The 18,385-nt window shown below is 45.5% G+C and overlaps 2 protein-coding genes across 2 annotated transcripts in view; one reads left to right on the forward strand and one right to left on the reverse strand.

Annotated features, from left to right (window-relative positions):
• The window catches only part of LOC149361339 (uncharacterized), a 111,259-nt gene extending 105,779 nt beyond the window's left edge, over positions 1-5,480 (forward strand). The window contains exons 7-8 of the transcript XR_016288950.1: positions 2,530-2,690; positions 3,044-5,480. The gene's annotated coding sequence lies outside the window, so the exon portion shown is untranslated. The remainder of the gene's footprint in view (positions 1-2,529; positions 2,691-3,043) is intronic.
• An 8,478-nt stretch (positions 5,481-13,958) lies between these two features.
• LOC149361341 (uncharacterized) lies at positions 13,959-16,227 on the reverse strand. Its single transcript, XM_089569502.1, has 4 exons — positions 16,174-16,227; positions 15,795-15,991; positions 14,922-15,364; positions 13,959-14,446 (listed from the first exon to the last, which is right to left on the reverse strand). Exons 1-4 carry the CDS (start codon positions 16,210-16,212, stop codon positions 13,959-13,961), a joined length of 1,167 nt encoding a protein of 388 aa, XP_089425628.1. The 5' UTR covers positions 16,213-16,227.
• Positions 16,228-18,385: the final 2,158 nt, after the last annotated feature.

Raw genomic sequence — 18,385 nt, forward strand, 5'->3', positions numbered from 1 at the left:
ATGTGCTGCTGCCGAGCCCACTGGATGCCGGCGGCGATGAGGAGCTTCTTATATAGGCGTCGATACCCTCGTGATGTGACGTTCCCAGTGATGGCGCAGTCGCAGAAACGGTGGTGATAGGCACGCTGGGGTGGTTAATCAAGCAAAGGGTGGCACGTGCTGGAGTCTCGAAGCAAACGTCACTTGCTTGATATGAAGGCACTTCGAAGAAATCATAACCGAGGCATGATGGTTGTACGGGCAGCAAGACGGCCAAAACCTGCGCAATGAAGCAAAATGGGTTCCTGAGCATTGTGCTCGATGTGCTGCTGCCGAGCCCACTTAGTTTTGGTTTTGCTTTTATGAGCTTCATGCTAGCCAGTGGCGACAGCGGCTATCGGAAGTGCATCAGCCAGCTAACCAAGCTCAGCTCAGGGCTGTTTTGAATGCTCATTGGTGGCACTGCACGTTTCCTTCGCTTCCATCTGCGTGGTTCTTTTATTCTTCCAAACTGTGCACTCAAGTGTCATTTCATGCATTGCGCGGTGAAACCTGCTCGTACGAGACGCTGCCATGACGCACCGCTACGGCAGCATTGCACCGTGAAAGATTCCAGGGAGACACTTACCAATCAGATGCTCTGCTTTGACATTGGTGGCAGTGCGCATAAAACAAAGCATTCATGGAAATGCGAAAAGTAGTCATTTTTGTGTTCTTATCCGAAATGCATGGGACTGTTGCCCATTCTTTCACTATATATATTTACTGTGGTGCAAGTGGTTCTGTCAGTGTTTCAGGTTATTATGGTAATTTGAATTTCTTTCCCTGTCCCTTGAAGTTCAAATTAGTGACCTTTTGCAGTGATACGCATTTTGTTGAAAGCTACATTAGAAGCTTTGAGATTAACTTTTATTTTTTTTTTATTTTTTTAGGTTAAGTAAAGCAGACTTGTTCTGCAGATCATATCTTTGTAGCATAAGCCGAATTGCGGTCTAGACGAAACTCGGTGCTATGCTAAAAAATATGCTGTAAAAGCGCATTAGTTCGGACTAAAGGCCAGAAAGAAAAGACAAAAGCTAAGGAAACGATTTCTAAAGTTTTTCTACAAGGAGCTGAAACATCGTTGCCTGCTTTTGGCATAGAAAACTGTGCAGCAGTGATTTTCCAGGGCTCTGTCAAGTGCTTCGTTGTGTGCAAACATTTAGAAGCTTCCGAACAAAATTCTTTCACAGTGGAAAGGTTCTCAGTGGACTTTTTATTAGTGTGGCACAATACCGGTGGCAGCTTCGCATGTGAGGAGACCCCACTGCGCTAGCTATGAAGAGCAGCATGTGGTGCTTGCACGGATACGGCACGCTAGGAGAACGACGAAACCATGCGGATGGAAGCGAGAGTAACATGCAGGTGACGATAGAGCTAAGTGCCTCAAAAAAAAAGTACACGAGTGACTTGCCATTCAGTGTTGAAAATGTGTGGATCACAGCTGTGGTTGCAGCAGGTGGACGTGTAGCTTAGAAATGCCAGGCAGAAACTGTGCGGCTGGATTGTCTGTTTTGGTGACGGAGTCTACAGTTGTCATCGCACCCGCATGTTAAAGTTGGGTGGTCAGCACGGCATCATGGTTCATGTTTAAAGGGGGCTATTCGGTCACTCACTTGTTGTGCTGGTCGTACTTTGACATGCGCACTGTTGGGAAGCCATTCAGATTAACCTGCGTGAGTGCTGTTGTTTGAATTCAACAGCTTTCGATGTCATAGGTTTATGTTGGCATTGGCTTGTGCCATGCGGGCATTCCGAATTATTCAAGTTTCTGAATAAATGGCAGTTGAATTAATTACACCTCATTCTTTTCACCAACAACATATTGAACTTGAAAAATTGTTATTCTGTTATTGGCATCATAAGCATAGCATAGTTGTCTGAGTTAATATTTGCCTTAGTATTGCATTTCCTTCAATTGCGCTTATGAACTACAGGCAACATAATGATTCCTTTTTACGAAATTTTGATGCATAGAATTGAGTTGAGAAATTGCCTTGTGTTGCATTTGTCTTTCTGGAGTTGAAAGCTTCATTTTATACAAGTGCAGTTGAATGAGGATTTGCTGCAGTCCATATCTAGCGTACTACAAAAAATTAGCACAAGTATTAGCCTTGCTGTGCATAATGGCAGCTGACAATTATGCACTTACATCACTCATGTAGCTCCAGATTAGAACTCGTCCTCGTTCAAGGTGGCCTTGAAGTAATGGCGTCACTTTTTTCCCCTCATCTTATTGTTAGGGAAGCACATGCCATTGAGTCGTTCATGAAAGGAAGTTAATGTGATGTAAAGATGGGTGTATATAAGAACAGGGAATTCTGATATCGGAAAGCTGAGTCAAACCACTGTGATCATAGGTGTGTTTGAGTCATTTGTATACCCTGTTCTCCATGTTTCTGATTTCATCTAGCCTTCCAGATGGCTCCTCAAAGAGGCAGTTTTCTGAAAGATTCATTGTATAGTTTTCATGGCATATTCACTTTATGTAATCTGCATAATCCATTTCAGATAAAAAAAAATTGCACTAATTGGCGGCGACACCGCTGACGAGGCGACCAAACTTATAATGAAGCTGGTGGTGAAAACCCCTGTGGCCCTGAGGTATACATTGGAGGGGCGGGGCGAGAAGCAGGCTTTTAAGACTCTACGGCTATACAGCGCAACTGTTGGTGAGTACATGTGAATCTTATGAGGATTATAGACATTTTGTGAACACACCATCTAACTGTAGGAAAAAGCTATTTTCAGTCCATCATCTTGTGTGGTTTTCAGCACTTCTGCTATCAATTAAGTGTATACATCCGAATTTAATGGCTCATGCACCTTTTGGTTATGCTTCACTGTATGCTGGATATTAATAGCGAAAGCAATTTGCTGATATTTCAAGCATTGCGCATTGAAGCATTGCATATGGTTATGAAGTATTTCCTGAAAGACGTGATTGTCATACTGTGCAAAATGATTTTAACCCACCCCACCGAATATCAATTTGATATGTATGTTTATTTGTTCACTTTTACAGCGGCTGTACAGCGCAGGGTCCCCACAGCCACTGTCGAAACCATAAACAAGCAAGTGGCTGCATTTCTTCGGGGCGCAAGATACAGGGATGGCGGCCGAAGGGCTCGAATGAAGGAGGGCCATCTTTCATCCCTGTAACTGGGGCATAAGAACGCCCAAAATTGAGTTTGGAACTCTCCGTAATAATTTGGACCATCAGGGAATTTTTAACGTCCGTGCACTTTAAAGATCCCCAGGTGGTTCAAGTTATTCCGGAGACATCCACTACGGCAGCTCTTTCTTCCTTTTTTCTTTCACTCCCTCCTTCCTCCCTTCCCATAAGGTGCAGTTCGGGTGTCCACCCAGATATGTGAGACAGTTGCTCCGTCATTTCCTTTTTTCTAAACGAATTTTCAAAACACCTTGAAAAAACAATAAATCAATAAGAAGCATTCTTACTTGCATTGTTTATGGTTTATAGGGGTTCAACGTCCCAAAGCGAATCATGCTATGAGGGACGCCGGAGTGAATGAAGGGCTCTGGAAATTTCAACCACCTGGGGTTGCATTGTGATGTCAGATATGTGGAATGTATTTCCAGCAGTAACAGGCACACCAAAAGTACTGATCAAGTGAACAAAGCAGTTGGCAAGCTAAGCCTAAAATGCCTAAATCGGCGGGCCCAAAGGCATACAGCTATGGGTTAATGTGGGTCACCCTTGTTGACTTCCGATAACTGTCCCCTAAGAAGCCCACAGGGCTGTTTGGTAGACCCTGTGGAGACGGCGTAGGTGAACCATGCACAGGAAGCCGAAGTGGGCCCGAGGCGGGCTAGCCCAAGTGGGCCCGAGGCGGGCTAGCCAAGTGGGCCCGAGGCGGGCTAGCCCAAGTGGGCCCGAGGCGGGGATAGCCCAAGTGGGCCCGAGGCGGGCAAGCCCAAGTGGGCCCAGGGCAGGCTAGCCCAAGAGGGCCCCATGTGGGCCTGGCATGGGTTAGCCCATGTGGGCTCCCCCTGCACTGCCACCTTAGCCCCCGTGCAGGTCCCCTCTGAGTAGCCCATTACTGCCCCTGTGGGTCCCACAAGGGACCGAGAAAGCCCCCTTTATCGTTTTAGACATAGGGGTCCCCTGCTGGTCCTATGTAGCAAGCCCACGGGGCTGCCCCTATGGGTCCCGCACGATGCCGAGTTGCAAATCCTGCAAATATCCCACGTCGGGCCCCCATGGGCAGCCCGTGCTGGGCCCACAGGGGCCCGCAATTCAGAGCCCCGTTTGTGCTACTGGGGATCCTGCATATCTGTTTCGTGGAGTGTTCCAAGAGCTGGATGGTATGGTCCCGTTTGCCTTTCCCCTGCAGCCACATTACCAAGATGCGAAGCTTATTTGTCCTTCTTACGGGTTGTCCACCTATCTCTAATTCTATCGTTCCCCTGTCCTCTTTGTTTTAGTGAAGTCTAATAAATTGAGATTTTTCTGTTGAGCACTGCATCCCGCTAAATAAAGCAAATTTACCGATCTCATCCCCCGCTCTTTGCAGTATTTCTTGCTTGTCTCCCGTCGATCCTTTTTGTCGTCCATACTGTTATGTCGTCCGCGTAAATTGATTGTTTTACATCTTTGATGTTTTTCGGTCTCCTAGTTAATCCAATCATTGAAATGTTAAAGAGCAATGGTGAGATGATGGATCCTTGTGGTGTCCCTCTGTTTGGCATCGTATTCTTTTCTGACCTAATGTGTTGACGCCGATCGCTGCTGTTCTGTTAGACAGGAAGGCCTGTACGTATGCGAAAATCTCCCCACAGTTTGTTGTCGAGAGTTCTGCGAGAATGGCGTTATGGCTGATGTTGTCAAAGGACCCCTTGAGGTCTACAGCCAAGATTACGCCTTCTCGAGTTCCCGATATTTGTTTTAGTACCGTGTCTCTTAACTGGAGCATCACGTCTTGCGTGGAGAGCCCCGTTCCGAACCCGAACATGGTATCCGGAAACAGACGGTTGTCCTCCATTTAGTTGCTCAGTCTAGTCTTGACCACTTTCTGGTATAGTTTACCTAGGGATGAAGTTAGTGATATGAGCCTAAGGTTCTCTAAACTGGGTGTCTTCCCTGGTTTAGGTATCACGATAATCTGAGCGTGTTTCCCCTCCGCCGGGACCGTGCCCTGTTCCCAGTGCTCGTTGATTAGTCCAGTCAGGCTTTCGATTTGGTCATCACTGAGGTTTCTGATCAGTGCATTTGTTACTTGATCTTTCCCCGGTGTTGTGTTTCTCGTGAATGACCTGGCAGCCGCGTATACCTCGTATTCTTTTATCGGGTCATCCAGCTTCGAGTTCCTTGTCCCTGAACGTACCATGGTGCAGGGTGGCACCTGCGTGCTTCCGACGTACCTGGAACAAAGAAAATCTGTAATCTGGGCATCCGTTCCCTGAAAATGGTGCGTGATACGTTCTATCGTTTAGCTGTTTTCTCTCTTCGATTTTGTCGGGTCTATGAGGTGCCTGAGCAGCCCCCATCTTTTAGCGCTACGCAAGTTGCGGTTTAGTCCATTGCAAATTTGGTGCCAATTATCTCTAAGTAAGTTTTCGGTGTGGTCTTCTATCTCATTATTGATTTGAGCTATTGTGAGTCTCAGTTGCCTGTTATGTTTTTGTTTCTTCCATCTTTTCGTCAGCCCCCTACGAGCCTCCCAAAGATGTAGCAATCGTTTATCCGCACGTGGAAATTCATCGGCGACCTCTAGCTCCATAGTATTGTCTCTGTGGACCTCCAGTAGTCGTTTGGTCCACTTTTCGATGTCCGTTATCGCAGTTCTTCCGGCTTCATTCTTCAAATGTTCTCGGATTTTTTTTCCAATCTGGGATTTTTGTCTTTGTCTGGATTGTGCTGAACCTTGTAAGTTTAATTTGCGTTTGAATTACGTAGTGGTCACTTCCAAACTGCTCCCCGGTGTTAGACCATACGTAGTCTAGGATATTTCCTGTGATGGTCAAATCAGGGCTAGTGTCTCTCGAAAAGCTGTTTCAGACTCCAGCAGGGTGTCTGCTATCGGTAACGATTTCCAGCCCGTGCGTGTACACTCTGTCTAGGATGGCTTTTCCTTTCTTTGTATTCATCTTGTAGCCCCACTCTTTGCGTGCAGCATTAAAATCTCCTGCAATCACAAGGTGGTTTTGTTTTACTAGGCCGATCACCGCTCTAATGATTTCTCTGAAGTCATGTCTCTTCTTGCGCGGTGGTGAATATATGTTAAGTACGAATAGGCTCTTCTCCCCGCGCTTCTTAGGTATTACCTCTATTAAAAGGTGTTCTAGATCTTCTGGTGTGGTGTGCTTGCGCGTAGTGACCCCCTTCTGACATGAAATGGCCACTTTTTTGAATCTTTCATCTACTATGATGTCGTAGCTGATTATCTTCGGAAAAGTTGTAGTTTCTTGCACTGCTATTACAGGCGGGGGGGGGGGGGGGTTATGCTGCATTACTTGTATGTTGAAATCGTTTTTCCTTTTTCTAAATCCTCTACAGTTCCTTTTCCATATTGTAATTTTTTCTTCTGCGTTAGCCACGATATGACACTATTGCAGCGCCGAGAAGATCTTCACGCTTTCGTTTAGGTCGACCTTTTCCGGTGCTCTGTTGTTTTGTCTCCTGAAAAGTTCTGTCAATCTCTGACCGGTCGCGTTCAGTCTGGTCATGATTTCTTCCAGCGTCGTCACTTTTGTGAGTGCGGCAGGAGCCGGAAGGAATAATCGTCCTGACGCAAGCCACTTTTGCTTTTTGGGGTCTCGGTGAGGGGCAGGACGATTTGCTTATTAAAGGGGACCTGAAAGGTGCTTTCTATAAAGGGGTGGTATTCATAGTATGTTAAGGATGCCACTTCAGAAATAGTGGAAGCATAAATATCTGGCGTGAAAGTTTTGAATTTCAGCGTCTTCAGGAGTTTCCTTGTGCAGACACTTTTTGGACGCTCAATGGTCGGCGCTCCTCTGCCGGCACGAAAAAGGCGCCGTCTGTTGTATTATTATTTAAATTTAAAACGTGCTAGTCATCATCACTGCTGTAAAGACAGGCAGCGCGGCGGCAGCGTTGCGATAGACAGTGACGAGGGGCGAGGGCAAAGACTCAGCATGCCGACACCGCGCAAAGATAGCGGCCTTCAGAAACACGTGTGTTTGAGGTATAAATTCATTTAAAGTCTACAATAGCGATAGCTTCACCGCGCCAGGCTTCAAGCCGCCGTCGTGGCTGCGCCTCAGCCGTGTGGGTGCCGGAGAGCATAGCCGTTCTCATGGCAACCGCTGCAGCTGGGATGGGGCCTCGCCTTGCCTGGAACTTCGCGCGGTGAGCGTGGCTGCGGCCGCCGTGTCAGTGCTGGCGCTCCGCCAGCTGCGCTTGCGCGTGACGTCATGACTATGGCCCGGAACTTTAGGCATTTGCCTAAACATGCCTATAAAGGCCTAAACGGGGGATTTTCGTACTTGCCCGCCTTTTAGTTATTTTTTACTAAATACTACCTCTTTAACCGCACTTGCTGCCTATTAATGCCTAAATTCCTCGGTGCCGTTTTTCAATTTTAAGACATCTGGCTAAGTGTGCTGAAAGGCGCGCGCGGATGCACGCACAAAACGCGCCGGTCTCGCAAAACGTTTTTCTCGAAGTGAACTGGCGCAACCAAAGAGGTTATATAACCTGCTTGAGTGTAACTCGACACCCGAATTGGAGCCGTCCAGCCAAAGACCATCGCCTCAACACGCTCCGTCCAGCCGCGGACCGTCGCCAAACGCGCGCAAGACTCACGCATGCACTCGCGCGCTCACTGCTCGCTCTTCGCTCGGTCGACTCTAAGCCGCCTACCCCTGCGCAGAGAATGCCCACTTTTTGCCTGCCGCTTCCAGAACAGGCGACACTGACTTGAGTGGGCTCACAACCTTTGCTTCCTCAGCGCTACGCATTTCACTTCGTATTGACATGACGAAAGAAAAGGCATCGAGAGGCGCTCGTTGCAGGCAAAGGGTTTCGCAGTTTGGAGATGTTTTTTTTTTCAATCAATGGAATTGTGCTTTTCTGCAAAATGCACGAAACTTCAGTATAAAGTGAGAGGCGATGCCATGTAGCGCAACACATCGTTAGCATCAAGCATATTGCAAACCTGAAGCGACTGAAATGGGGGACATCGCAGCTCCTACTGGCAGCGGCTTTCAGCCGTAGTTCGACAGCAAAGCGTTCGTCACTTACCAAAAAGTTCTGTCAAGCATTTTTGGCGGCAGATACCCCGTTGTAAAAACTAACCAACAGTGACCATCGGAACTTTCTGGAAAAGTACACAAAGCAATATTCTCCACACGATTCAACGCCTCGTAGGAGATGCGCGAAAGAGTGCTACGAGGATGCTTTAGCCAGAGGCAGGGATGAAATTGGGACAATTATATTTGGGTGTCAGTCGACGAAACCGCGGACGCTAGCAGACGGTATGTGGCCAACTTCATCGTCGGAGCATTGAGCCCAGAGGAAGCCGGACAAGCAATCCTGACCAACGCAGAAGTTCTTGAAAAAGTGAGCCATTCGACGATAGAGAGTTTTCTCACTTCGTCTCTGGAACTTCTATGACCAGGAAATGGTAGATATGACAAGGTGCTTTTGTTCGTCACGGATGGGGAATCCTACATGTGCAAGGCAGGAAAGGGACTGGCACTTTTCTACAAAATTGTCTTATTTATTTATTTATTTATTTATTTACATATACTGCAGCCCCGGTGGGTCTATTGCAGGAGTGGGAGGAAAAAAAAGAAAAGGCAGAGGGGGACCACATATTCAGAAGTGAATGCCATTAAAATACCGAACAGTAATTTAACAGACTAATTCCAGATTTCCAATAACGTTGAAAAATAGGTTTGGTTCCAGGGAGCGTATATCACCGGGTAAAGAATTCCATCGTTCGATAACACGAGGAAACAAACTAAATTTGAACACTTGTGTTACATTCAGTGGGTGGTAGCTCCTTGTAAATGAAGATGTTGAAAGTTTGAAATACTCAGACAATGAAGCAAAGCGCGATGAATTAACAATACTATGAAAATATTTTAAAACTCATTGTCGCGGCGAGTACAAATGAGGGAAAGGCCTATGGCAGGAAGAGTGGATGAAGGTGAAAAATTTCTGTCATACCGTCGGCAAATAAACCTCAGTGCTTTCCTTTGGACGGATTCCAGATTACTGATATCGGGCTGTTTATGAGGATTCCAGATTATCGACCCATACTCCAAAAGTGGACGAATTAAAGCTTTGTGTGTTACCAATTTAGTTTCTTGGGGGGCAACACATTGTGTACTATCGGTGACAAAAGTGGTATACCCCCTGCGACCGGAGCCGGAGCAGCGAAAAACTGCGTTTCCACGGCATCTGCAGGCGGAATCTCGGACCCAGGCAGCCAATCTGTGACCTTTATTATCAGCTGGCATGTTTTTTTACTCGTTTCGATGTTTCGTGATTTTGCTCGCCAAAATGCCCAGCGGCGCCGCAGCAGTAGCAACCTGGTGGCCCTCTTTTCATTTTGTATGCCGCCGCGGTGGCTCAGCGGTTGTGGTGCTCGGCTGCTGACCCGAAAGACGCGGGTTCGATCCCGGCCGCGGCGGCTGGAATTTCTTTGGAGCAGAAATTGTAGAGGCCCGTGTACTGTGCGATGTCAGTGCACGTTAAAGAACCCCAGGTGGTCGAGATTTCCGGAGCCCTCCACTACGGCGTCTCTCATAGCCTTAGTCGCTTTGGGACGTTAAACCCCAATAAAACCAAACCAAACCAAATCTTTTCATTTTGTCTCTTCTTTTTTTTCAATGCGCGTTCGAGATATGTCTTGAGAGCCGGCGCTTGCACCGTCATGATGCGATCAAACGCCCGCGCGCGCGTGGCTAACTTGTCGTGGAAGCAGCGCATTTTTGAAACATTGAAACGAGCCAAGCGACATGCCTGCTGATAATTAAAGGTCACAGATTGGCTGGCTGGGTCCGAGATTGCGCCTGTAGATGGCGTTGCAACGCAGGTTTCTGTAAAGTCCCTTGATAAAAGAAAGTAGCGACACTCTCCTCCGCGCGGCACTTTACTCCTCGTTTCTTTTCGCCCGCCGGCTCCCAGCGCTGCACACGGCACGCTTTTTCGTCCAGGCGCCCGTAGCCAATCCGCAGCATCGAAAGCTGGCGCGCGTTTTGAGGGCGGCCTCATTGAGTTAACAGATCTTCATCGATGCTAATAAAAGCATTGGTAGAGCTGGAAGTTACTTTGTGGGTATTTTGGATTGTGTTTGTGCCCCTCTGAAAAGCATGTTCTTCGGCGAAACACATTTTTGCATTGATTTGAAGCTTCATAGTGCCATGAAATGAGATGTTGAATCACCCAACTGGTAATTAGTGAATGGTGATTTCGCAAATGTATTAGAGAATAAAGGCGGCCAGAACAGCAAAAGTGCACTCAATTTAACTGACATTCCCTATCGAAAAATCTCATATGAATTCATATGTGTCTCGTATGATTCCATATGTGTTACATACGAGCTATATGTGACAGATATGTTTCTCGTATGAACTCGTATGCAGCCCATATGAGTTATATGTGTCAGTATATGTGCCTCATATGAACTCGTATGCAGCCCATATGAGTTATATGTGTCAGTATATGTGCCTCATATGAACTCGTATGCAGCCCATATGAGTTATATGTGTCAGTATATGTGCCTCATATGAACACATATATACTTCATACGAGTTCATATGTGCCACATATGTGCCTCGTATGGACTCATATGGGCATCATATGAGCCATATGTGTCGACAAATGCGCCTCGTATCAGCACATATGCTTCATACGAGTTCTTAAGTGTCACGTACGAGCTCATACGCGTCACAAATGTCACAGATGAACACATGTGCTGCATATATAGTAGTTCACGCGCTACGGAAACGTGACTTGTATGCACTTATTACATATGTGGCATACCTCAACTGCAACGCGACACTCGTGCGTACACAAGAGCTCCGATATGCGTCGTATCAGCTTACATCAATCTCCTGCGAAACAGATAGCCGCTGATGAGTGCCTCTTATAGAGTGGGCCTTGCTGTTTGAAACACGGGGAAAAGAAGGGATGAACAAGCCATTAACAAGTGCCCAACCAGCGCATAAAAAAAACTCTTGGCCTGTTTCAAATATTTTTCTCCCTGATTCTCTGCTTGTGCCCTCTTGTTGTAAACAGCGGCTATCCAAACAGTATGTTTTAGGCGTTTCCAATGTGCTTGGACAAACGTTCAGCTAGAAGGCAAATATTGCCTTCTGGGCTTAGTTTAGCTGTTGAGCGAATAACGCCAGGTATTTTCATGCAAGAGCTCCGACTGTAGTTAACAATAGGTGCGCAATGAGAGTACTACGATGAATGGTGCAGGCGCTGTGAAAATTAAAATACATACAAATATGAGATCTTTCAGTGCTTATCACAGAGCTCATCAAGATTCACAATATCAGTGGAAGAGCAATCGGCTGTAGTTCAGCTCCTTAAACCTCACAAATAGACATTTGACCTCGCACCTAACCGTCGAATTCTAAAGTAGTGGGAAGCATAGCCTAAGTCTTGTCATCCAAATATAACGCAACAGTTTACCGTGTCAGCCGTGGTGTATAAAGATTTAATCTGTAAAAAAATCTGTATAAAGATTTAATTGAGTCAATGCTCCCTGTACCCATTTACCGATTGTCAAACTGCGGAGGCCCAGGAGCAGATGTGCTCAAAAGGGTTAAAAGAATGCCAGTTTACCCATCTTTGAAAACTTTCTTCTTCAAACTTCATACCGGAACTCTGTCGGTCAAAACATGGAAGCATGATAAAGGACTCTTTGTCCTTTGGTCAACAGATTGGTTTCTATGTAAAAAACCTGAAACAATAGATCACGTTTTTTTAGATTGTTGGGATGCGGTTTTTTTCTGGGATGTGCTTCAAAGAACACTAAAGAAAGATTTACCGCTACACCCGCATGGCATCAGGTTCTTACCGGTAGGAAAACAGGACATCCCTTATGACACTAAAACAAGGACACAAATGAACAATGCAGAAGTAGTTGTGAGATCTCCACGCGAGCATTTCATTGAATGTGTCATACGTCTGAAGGAAGTGTATCAGGCACTGCCTGATCAGCCAACTTGGTTAAATCTGTTGGATGACTTGGTTGAACTGAAAAAATTTTAACCTGCTGTGTCAGTGCAAGTGTTGCTGACAAGTTTCACTTCTTTGTACCCGTTGTGAAAATGCAATAAAGAAAAAAAGCCATGGTGTAGTGATTAGTGTAGTGAGCTGTAGATCTCTAGGTCAGTGGTTCGAATCCAGACCCAGCCGTAGTTTTTTTTTCGCGTCCGAAATTTTTTTTTTACTTTCTTTAGTTCAATAATTTCAATGGAAGCTATTGTTAATTGTCTTATAATTCCACCCCAGCCCTTCCCTTTCCTTTCCCAATAATTTTAAACCAGACACATATGACACATATCGCACATATGACACATATTCCATAATCTCGTATGAACCAGACACATATGACACATATATATGAGATTTTTCGATAGGGTTGTTAGTACTTCATTTGGAGACATCAAAGCTTTGAGTAAAATTAATGTATGAAATGGCTCAAACTTTACCAAATGAAAAAAAAAAACGGTTTTTAAATTGCACACACTAAAGGACCAAATGGCAGCCCCCAATTACTAACAGCTAATTACTGAAGGTTAGATAATTAAAAGATCAAAACGCTATCAAACGAATGGTATCTGATCTGGAGGTACTGGAAGACTGATCAGTGACGCCTTACTACGTACTCGTAATTAGTGAGAGATAATTAGTAAACAAAATGACTAAAGTAATCAGAATACCATCATGAACGGTACTTGAACTGGAGGTAGTACAGGCCCAAAAAGTGACAACTAATTAGTGACTCCTAATTAGTGATAAGTAATCAGTGCATGAAATGGCTAAAATGCTCCAAATATAATCAAATGAATGGTACTTCTACTGGAGGTAGTAACGGAGTCAGTAACGACCGCTAATTAGTGACCATTCTTTAGTTACATGTAATTAGTGAATAACATTAAGGAAAATGCTCCGAATGTAATCAAATCACCAGTTCTTGAAAACTACTTAATAAGCACGACCGGCTTTATTACTCGCGACCTGCTCACTACGCCGGCTCCTACGGAGGCGCGTGTCCGCGTAAATATCACGTGACTCTTCAGTAGGGACGGCGCGCCGCGACAGGTGGCGCCACAAGTTACCATCATTTCGGCAGCGCACGCTTTTGCTAGCTTCAGTACGCTTGCGCTGGCGTGGTGCTGGTACGCAGAGTTAAACCGCATCGTTTTTTAAGCACGCACGGCAAAGACGTGTTAATGTTCATCAGGTGCAATAATCGTAGACAGCTTTCGCGAGCTGTCAGCTAACACGCCCGAGTCCTTCGCTCATGAGTGCGCGAGAACAGCGCAGAAGCAGGCGTCTCGCGCTCGTAGCAATTCCCCTGTATAGCCACAAAAACCTGTACCTGACTAAAGGCTGATAGCGGTAATATTTCTCCTTGCAGCTAAAACAAGCTCAAAGAGCGGTTGTACTGGTGGGCGCGGCTCTGGTGCTACTGGAGCGGCGTTTTTGTTTTTTTTCTTGCGTGCACAGCTGCACAATTTCATCACAGTTGTTTCTGCTCTGTACCTAGGTGCATCCCAGGGCAAAGCCGCGCTACTTTCCACCAATCTACAATAAAAAGCCCGCTGTGCACACTTCTTACTTCTTTTCAGGAGCGTTCACCCGATTGTTAATGATTTCAAGATGCACTCAACATGAAAAATGAATAAAACCAGACTCGAAAAGCTTGTTTGCCAGACACAAAAGCCGGTCGTGGCCAGAACTTTATTTCAGGTCAGCCAGATTCTCACACTTTTAAGACCTTTCTTGATTTCGGTTTGGCATTAATCAATTTTTGTGTGGCGTGCTGTTCTGTGAGATCAGAGGCCAAATTTGACAAAAATGGCCTCATAAACTTGTGAACAATTAGCTTTAGCAGGGCCCTTTTGTGAGGCTCTGTGGTGTCCTTCGAGCACACAAACAGTGGATTTTTTATAAGTGACGGCAGCACTAGATCAGCAAACTTCTTAAGCGGTCTTGGCCCCCTAACAAGTACAGGAGCCACACTTGATGCAGCACTTTCCAGGCGGCTGACGAACCCTACGAAAGCCAAGGTAGGGTAAGACAGCCCTCCCCGGTCCATGCCTGCTATGATGGCAGTAGTAGTAGACTGAGAGGGTGGTGCCCTTAAATTAATGATACAGCCCCCACATGCAATGCAGTCTTGCACGGCTCTCACTAAGAAGCCAGCAATCATTGCCAGTGTGCTGGCTCGAAGGCTTCGTTCAGGGGCACCTGAAAGAATGAAGGCAAATTGGAACTTAATGACACTTACTCTGAAAAATGCTATTGGCATCATTTCAGTCCTAAATCAACCTTTCGCAAGCACAGTGCCCAAATATTGGTAATATGTCCTTAATTCAGGCAAACAGATAATTTGTCAATGGCTATAAGACTGAGCTGTTTAGGCGACAACACTTTTCGGAGGTCACCGTTCAGGCATAGCTAAGTGCAGAATGAACGCTGTCCCTTCCTCTTGGTCGAAGCGTACGTCGTTCATCCCTTCGTTCAGACCCTAAAGGTTATTTTGGGACAGCACCTGAACTCACTGTTTTAGATCAATATCTCTACTTTTATGAGAAGCAGAATCCTTAAATCTTCGATAACGGAAATGGCACCAGGCCTTCTAGCTTTTCACTTTGAATTTAGAAGCTGCATGTGTACATTTAGCATACAAAGCCCAAATTATTAAAGGGTTGTACCTGCATACTTGGATAACGCTCCAGTGCAGCGAGATGTGGGAGCAGAAGCTTCTTGATACCACTGTCGGGAGTGGCCTTTGATGACAGTTTTGATGTCTTCCCTAGCGAGCCCACCACACTCCCAGCATTGGCACTGGATGACGCGTGGATGATTCCAGTCACCAATAATTTCTGTAGAGACGATAGGGCTGCGTAGGCATCGGTTTGGTCATTGGCCCCATTTATTTGTCGTATTGTAGAAAATAGTGGCTCTACATCGTTACTTGAGAACTTAGCTGTGAGCACAAAATGAAACCCGGAGTTTAAGAGGAACTTTGTGCACTGCACTGTCGACATGCTAGTCACTCTCAGCGCCTCATATGTCTCGTCAGACAGGAATTCCATCTTATATGTTATGCCTTCTTTCCATTCCTTGAAGTACATCAGAAAGTCGTTTTCTAGCCATGAAAGTCTGAAAAAGAAAGGTTTGCAGAGCAGTAAATTAGCGCATGTCACAAGAAAAGCAGCAAAGACCTCTTCAGTAGATGTTAATAAAGAAAACCTGCTTTCCATTAGCTCCCCACTAGAAGCCGAAACTTGAATATTCAACTCTACAAATCGATGTTTTCAACAGTAAAATAAGTTGATGATTGAGTGGTTGTGGTGCTCGGCTGCTGACCCGAAAGACCCGGCCACGGCGTTTGCATCTTGATGTAGGCAAAATGCTAGAAACCTGTGTATTGTGCCACATCAACATGCGCTAAACCCCATACGATTCAAATTATCTGCAGCCCTCCACTATGGCATCGCTCATAGCTTTTGTCACTTTAAGAAGTTAAACCCAGAAAACCATAAATCAGTAAAATATGGTCAGCATAAACATTAGCGAAACTAAGACACACCTCTCATCTTCTGCAGAGTAAAATGGCATCCTCAAGGCATCTCTGCTTGTCCAGTGGACAGTGGTGCTCTTAATATTATGGAGCACAAACCATTTGTGTACCAATTCCTTGAATTCCACAGTTGGCAAGCAGTCGCCGAAGCCAGGAGCTCCAAGGCTCTGACGATGTTGCTGCAAAAATCGCAGGACTGTGGTGACCTAAACGAGAATAAGAGTCAATGATAATCATTCTTCTAATATAGCTAATCACCCTGCTTAATGCTGCGAAGTCGAGGAGGAAAAATGTTATTCAGTGCGTGCAGTAACCCAGAAAATGATTCTTTACATTTGAACCGAGGATCCTTTACAAAGCCAACAAACTATATGCTTGCATACTTTACCTGTGGCGAAAAAACCTGAACAGCCCTGTTAACGTTCATTTTTTTCGAAATTTGACGGCCACAGGTGCTTCTTGGTCAGGCACCTCACCAATTTGAAGGCACCTTGCTTTTCTTGAATCTTGTACAGCAGTCTGTAACAAGGCGAAACATTAATCAAGTTTGAATAGCTAAAGCAGAAATGACATCTTTGTACCTTAAGAAGTCTGGAAGGATGAATTTTCCATTTCTTCTGAATAGTCTCTTCACTTAAAGGAACTGGGATCTGATGTTTTTCCTTATCTGGCAATAGTCAAAAGACAGGAAAAGTTCACGATCTGAGTCCAGAGGATGCCTGAAAAAAATTATTTTCACAGAAATTAGCCTAGCTGTGGTGGAAGTTCTAAACGACATGCTTACAATGAAGGCATGCACACGTTTGAACTAGCATTGCTTACTCAGCAACAGGTTGTATGGGGCCACCCGACCGGTTTGAAAAGAACTTGCTGTTGGACTTCTGGTTATCTCCAACAAGGCGTACAACTTTAAATCCCGATTCTTCCACACACTGCATTACCTTTAAGGCAAGAAGCTGCAGTTGCTCTCCTGACAAGGCCTTTGTGAAGTAGTACCCTACTGGGAGCCTAAAGGAAACAATACTTGCATTTGCAAATGAGATTCAAGACACATTTCTGTCTTGGTTTAGCTAAAGAACTGCTAACCCAGGTGGAATATTAATTACCTGTAATGGGTAGAGAGTCCTACAAACACAAAGCATAAGAGATGAGTAGCCAGTTGGTCGTGAAGCCCGAAGTCTACTTCTGCACCTCCCAGGTCAACAAAGCCATGCACAGCATCTGACTGCTTTTGGTAGGAGGTAGTTTGCTTGAGAGACATTTCGTCCATCAGCAGGGAGCCGAAGCGTGCCTAAAAATGTTAATATCTAAATGTGACAGAAACCTTTTCAAATAAACTTGAAATATTTCACCAGCTCAGTGTAGTTTTGCCTCCATGTGTAGACGTTGCTTTATAAGTGACGACACCACTTCTCCAGTGCATGCACCAATAAATCTCTTCAGTGTCGAGCGGCTTGGCAATGACAGAACCCCAGTTTCACGAAGCAAGTTGTATGCAGATGGGGACTTTGCGTGCCATACGACACAATTGCGGATGGTTTCCTCCCACCACCGACCCTTCGGTTTGCTCAAAAACGAAAGCTGTTCTTGCAGGCAAAGAGCCTTTGCATCCTCTTCCTGCACCTTTTCCTAGAAAAGAATGATATTCCTTAAGTAATATGCAGATTAACCTTAGTACTCAAGTTAGTTCTCAGTACCATACATACCTGAAGAATTGCCAAGTTGGACTTCTTCATAGCTGTTTCTGTCCTTTTATTCTGCAGTCTAAGCACAGAAATCTCAGCCTGCAGCTCATCCCGCTTTTTAACTAGCCTCCGCCATTTGCGCTTCAACGTGTTGACTTGCTTTAGCAGTTTCGTCATGCGTGGAAGTGTCAATCTTGTTTGCACTCCGTGCGTAAATGTGGTCATGTTTGTGTTGAAAGTGGGCTCAGGGGAAACATCTAGGTGGGGATTGTTGCACAGGCTCAAGTGAAGTGTCTTTTGTAGATGCCGAGAATGCCTCCAGAGAGAGTCCTTGAGGAATTACTTCCAGTTCATGGCTGTCAGCTGCTTGCAACTTAGTAGCTGTTGGCATTAAAGAGGTTGCTGGAACCTCTGCCATAGCGACTGAGATCTCAGCTAGAGAGCCATCAGTCATATTTGCATCCAGCCTGAAACATGGACATTACACTGAGGTTTTATTAACGTAGAATGTAAATAATGGAAGAGAGCAAAGGAAAATTATTTTTGTCTACAGGATTTTTAAACGCCACTGAATTGACCCTAATTTCCTGATGAAAATAACTTATAGTTAAAAATTGCACTTGCCTCGCTGCCTTGGCATCTCTCCCTGAGGGCGAAGCTGGTTTTGCAGGTTTACGTTTTAAAGGACGCCTCTTTTTTTTCGCCCCCTGCTGCAGGTACGTCGGGTAATCGGGAAAAAACCGACGGCACAGCGTCTGGCTTCAACTTTCTTATCTTGAGGCCTTCTCTGAAGTCAGCAAGTTTAAAGTGCAGGCTGCACACCTTACTGCGGTCGCTAGGCGTCCATGGCTCTTTCCCAGGGCCTGTATTCCGTCCGTTGTAATGAAAGCACAAAAAGAGACCATACACTAAAGC

The sequence above is a fragment of the Amblyomma mixtum genome, chromosome 2, assembly GCF_055824585.1.
Source record: "Amblyomma mixtum isolate Tamu chromosome 2, ASM5582458v1, whole genome shotgun sequence".
Classification (NCBI taxonomy): Eukaryota; Metazoa; Arthropoda; class Arachnida; order Ixodida; family Ixodidae; genus Amblyomma; species Amblyomma mixtum.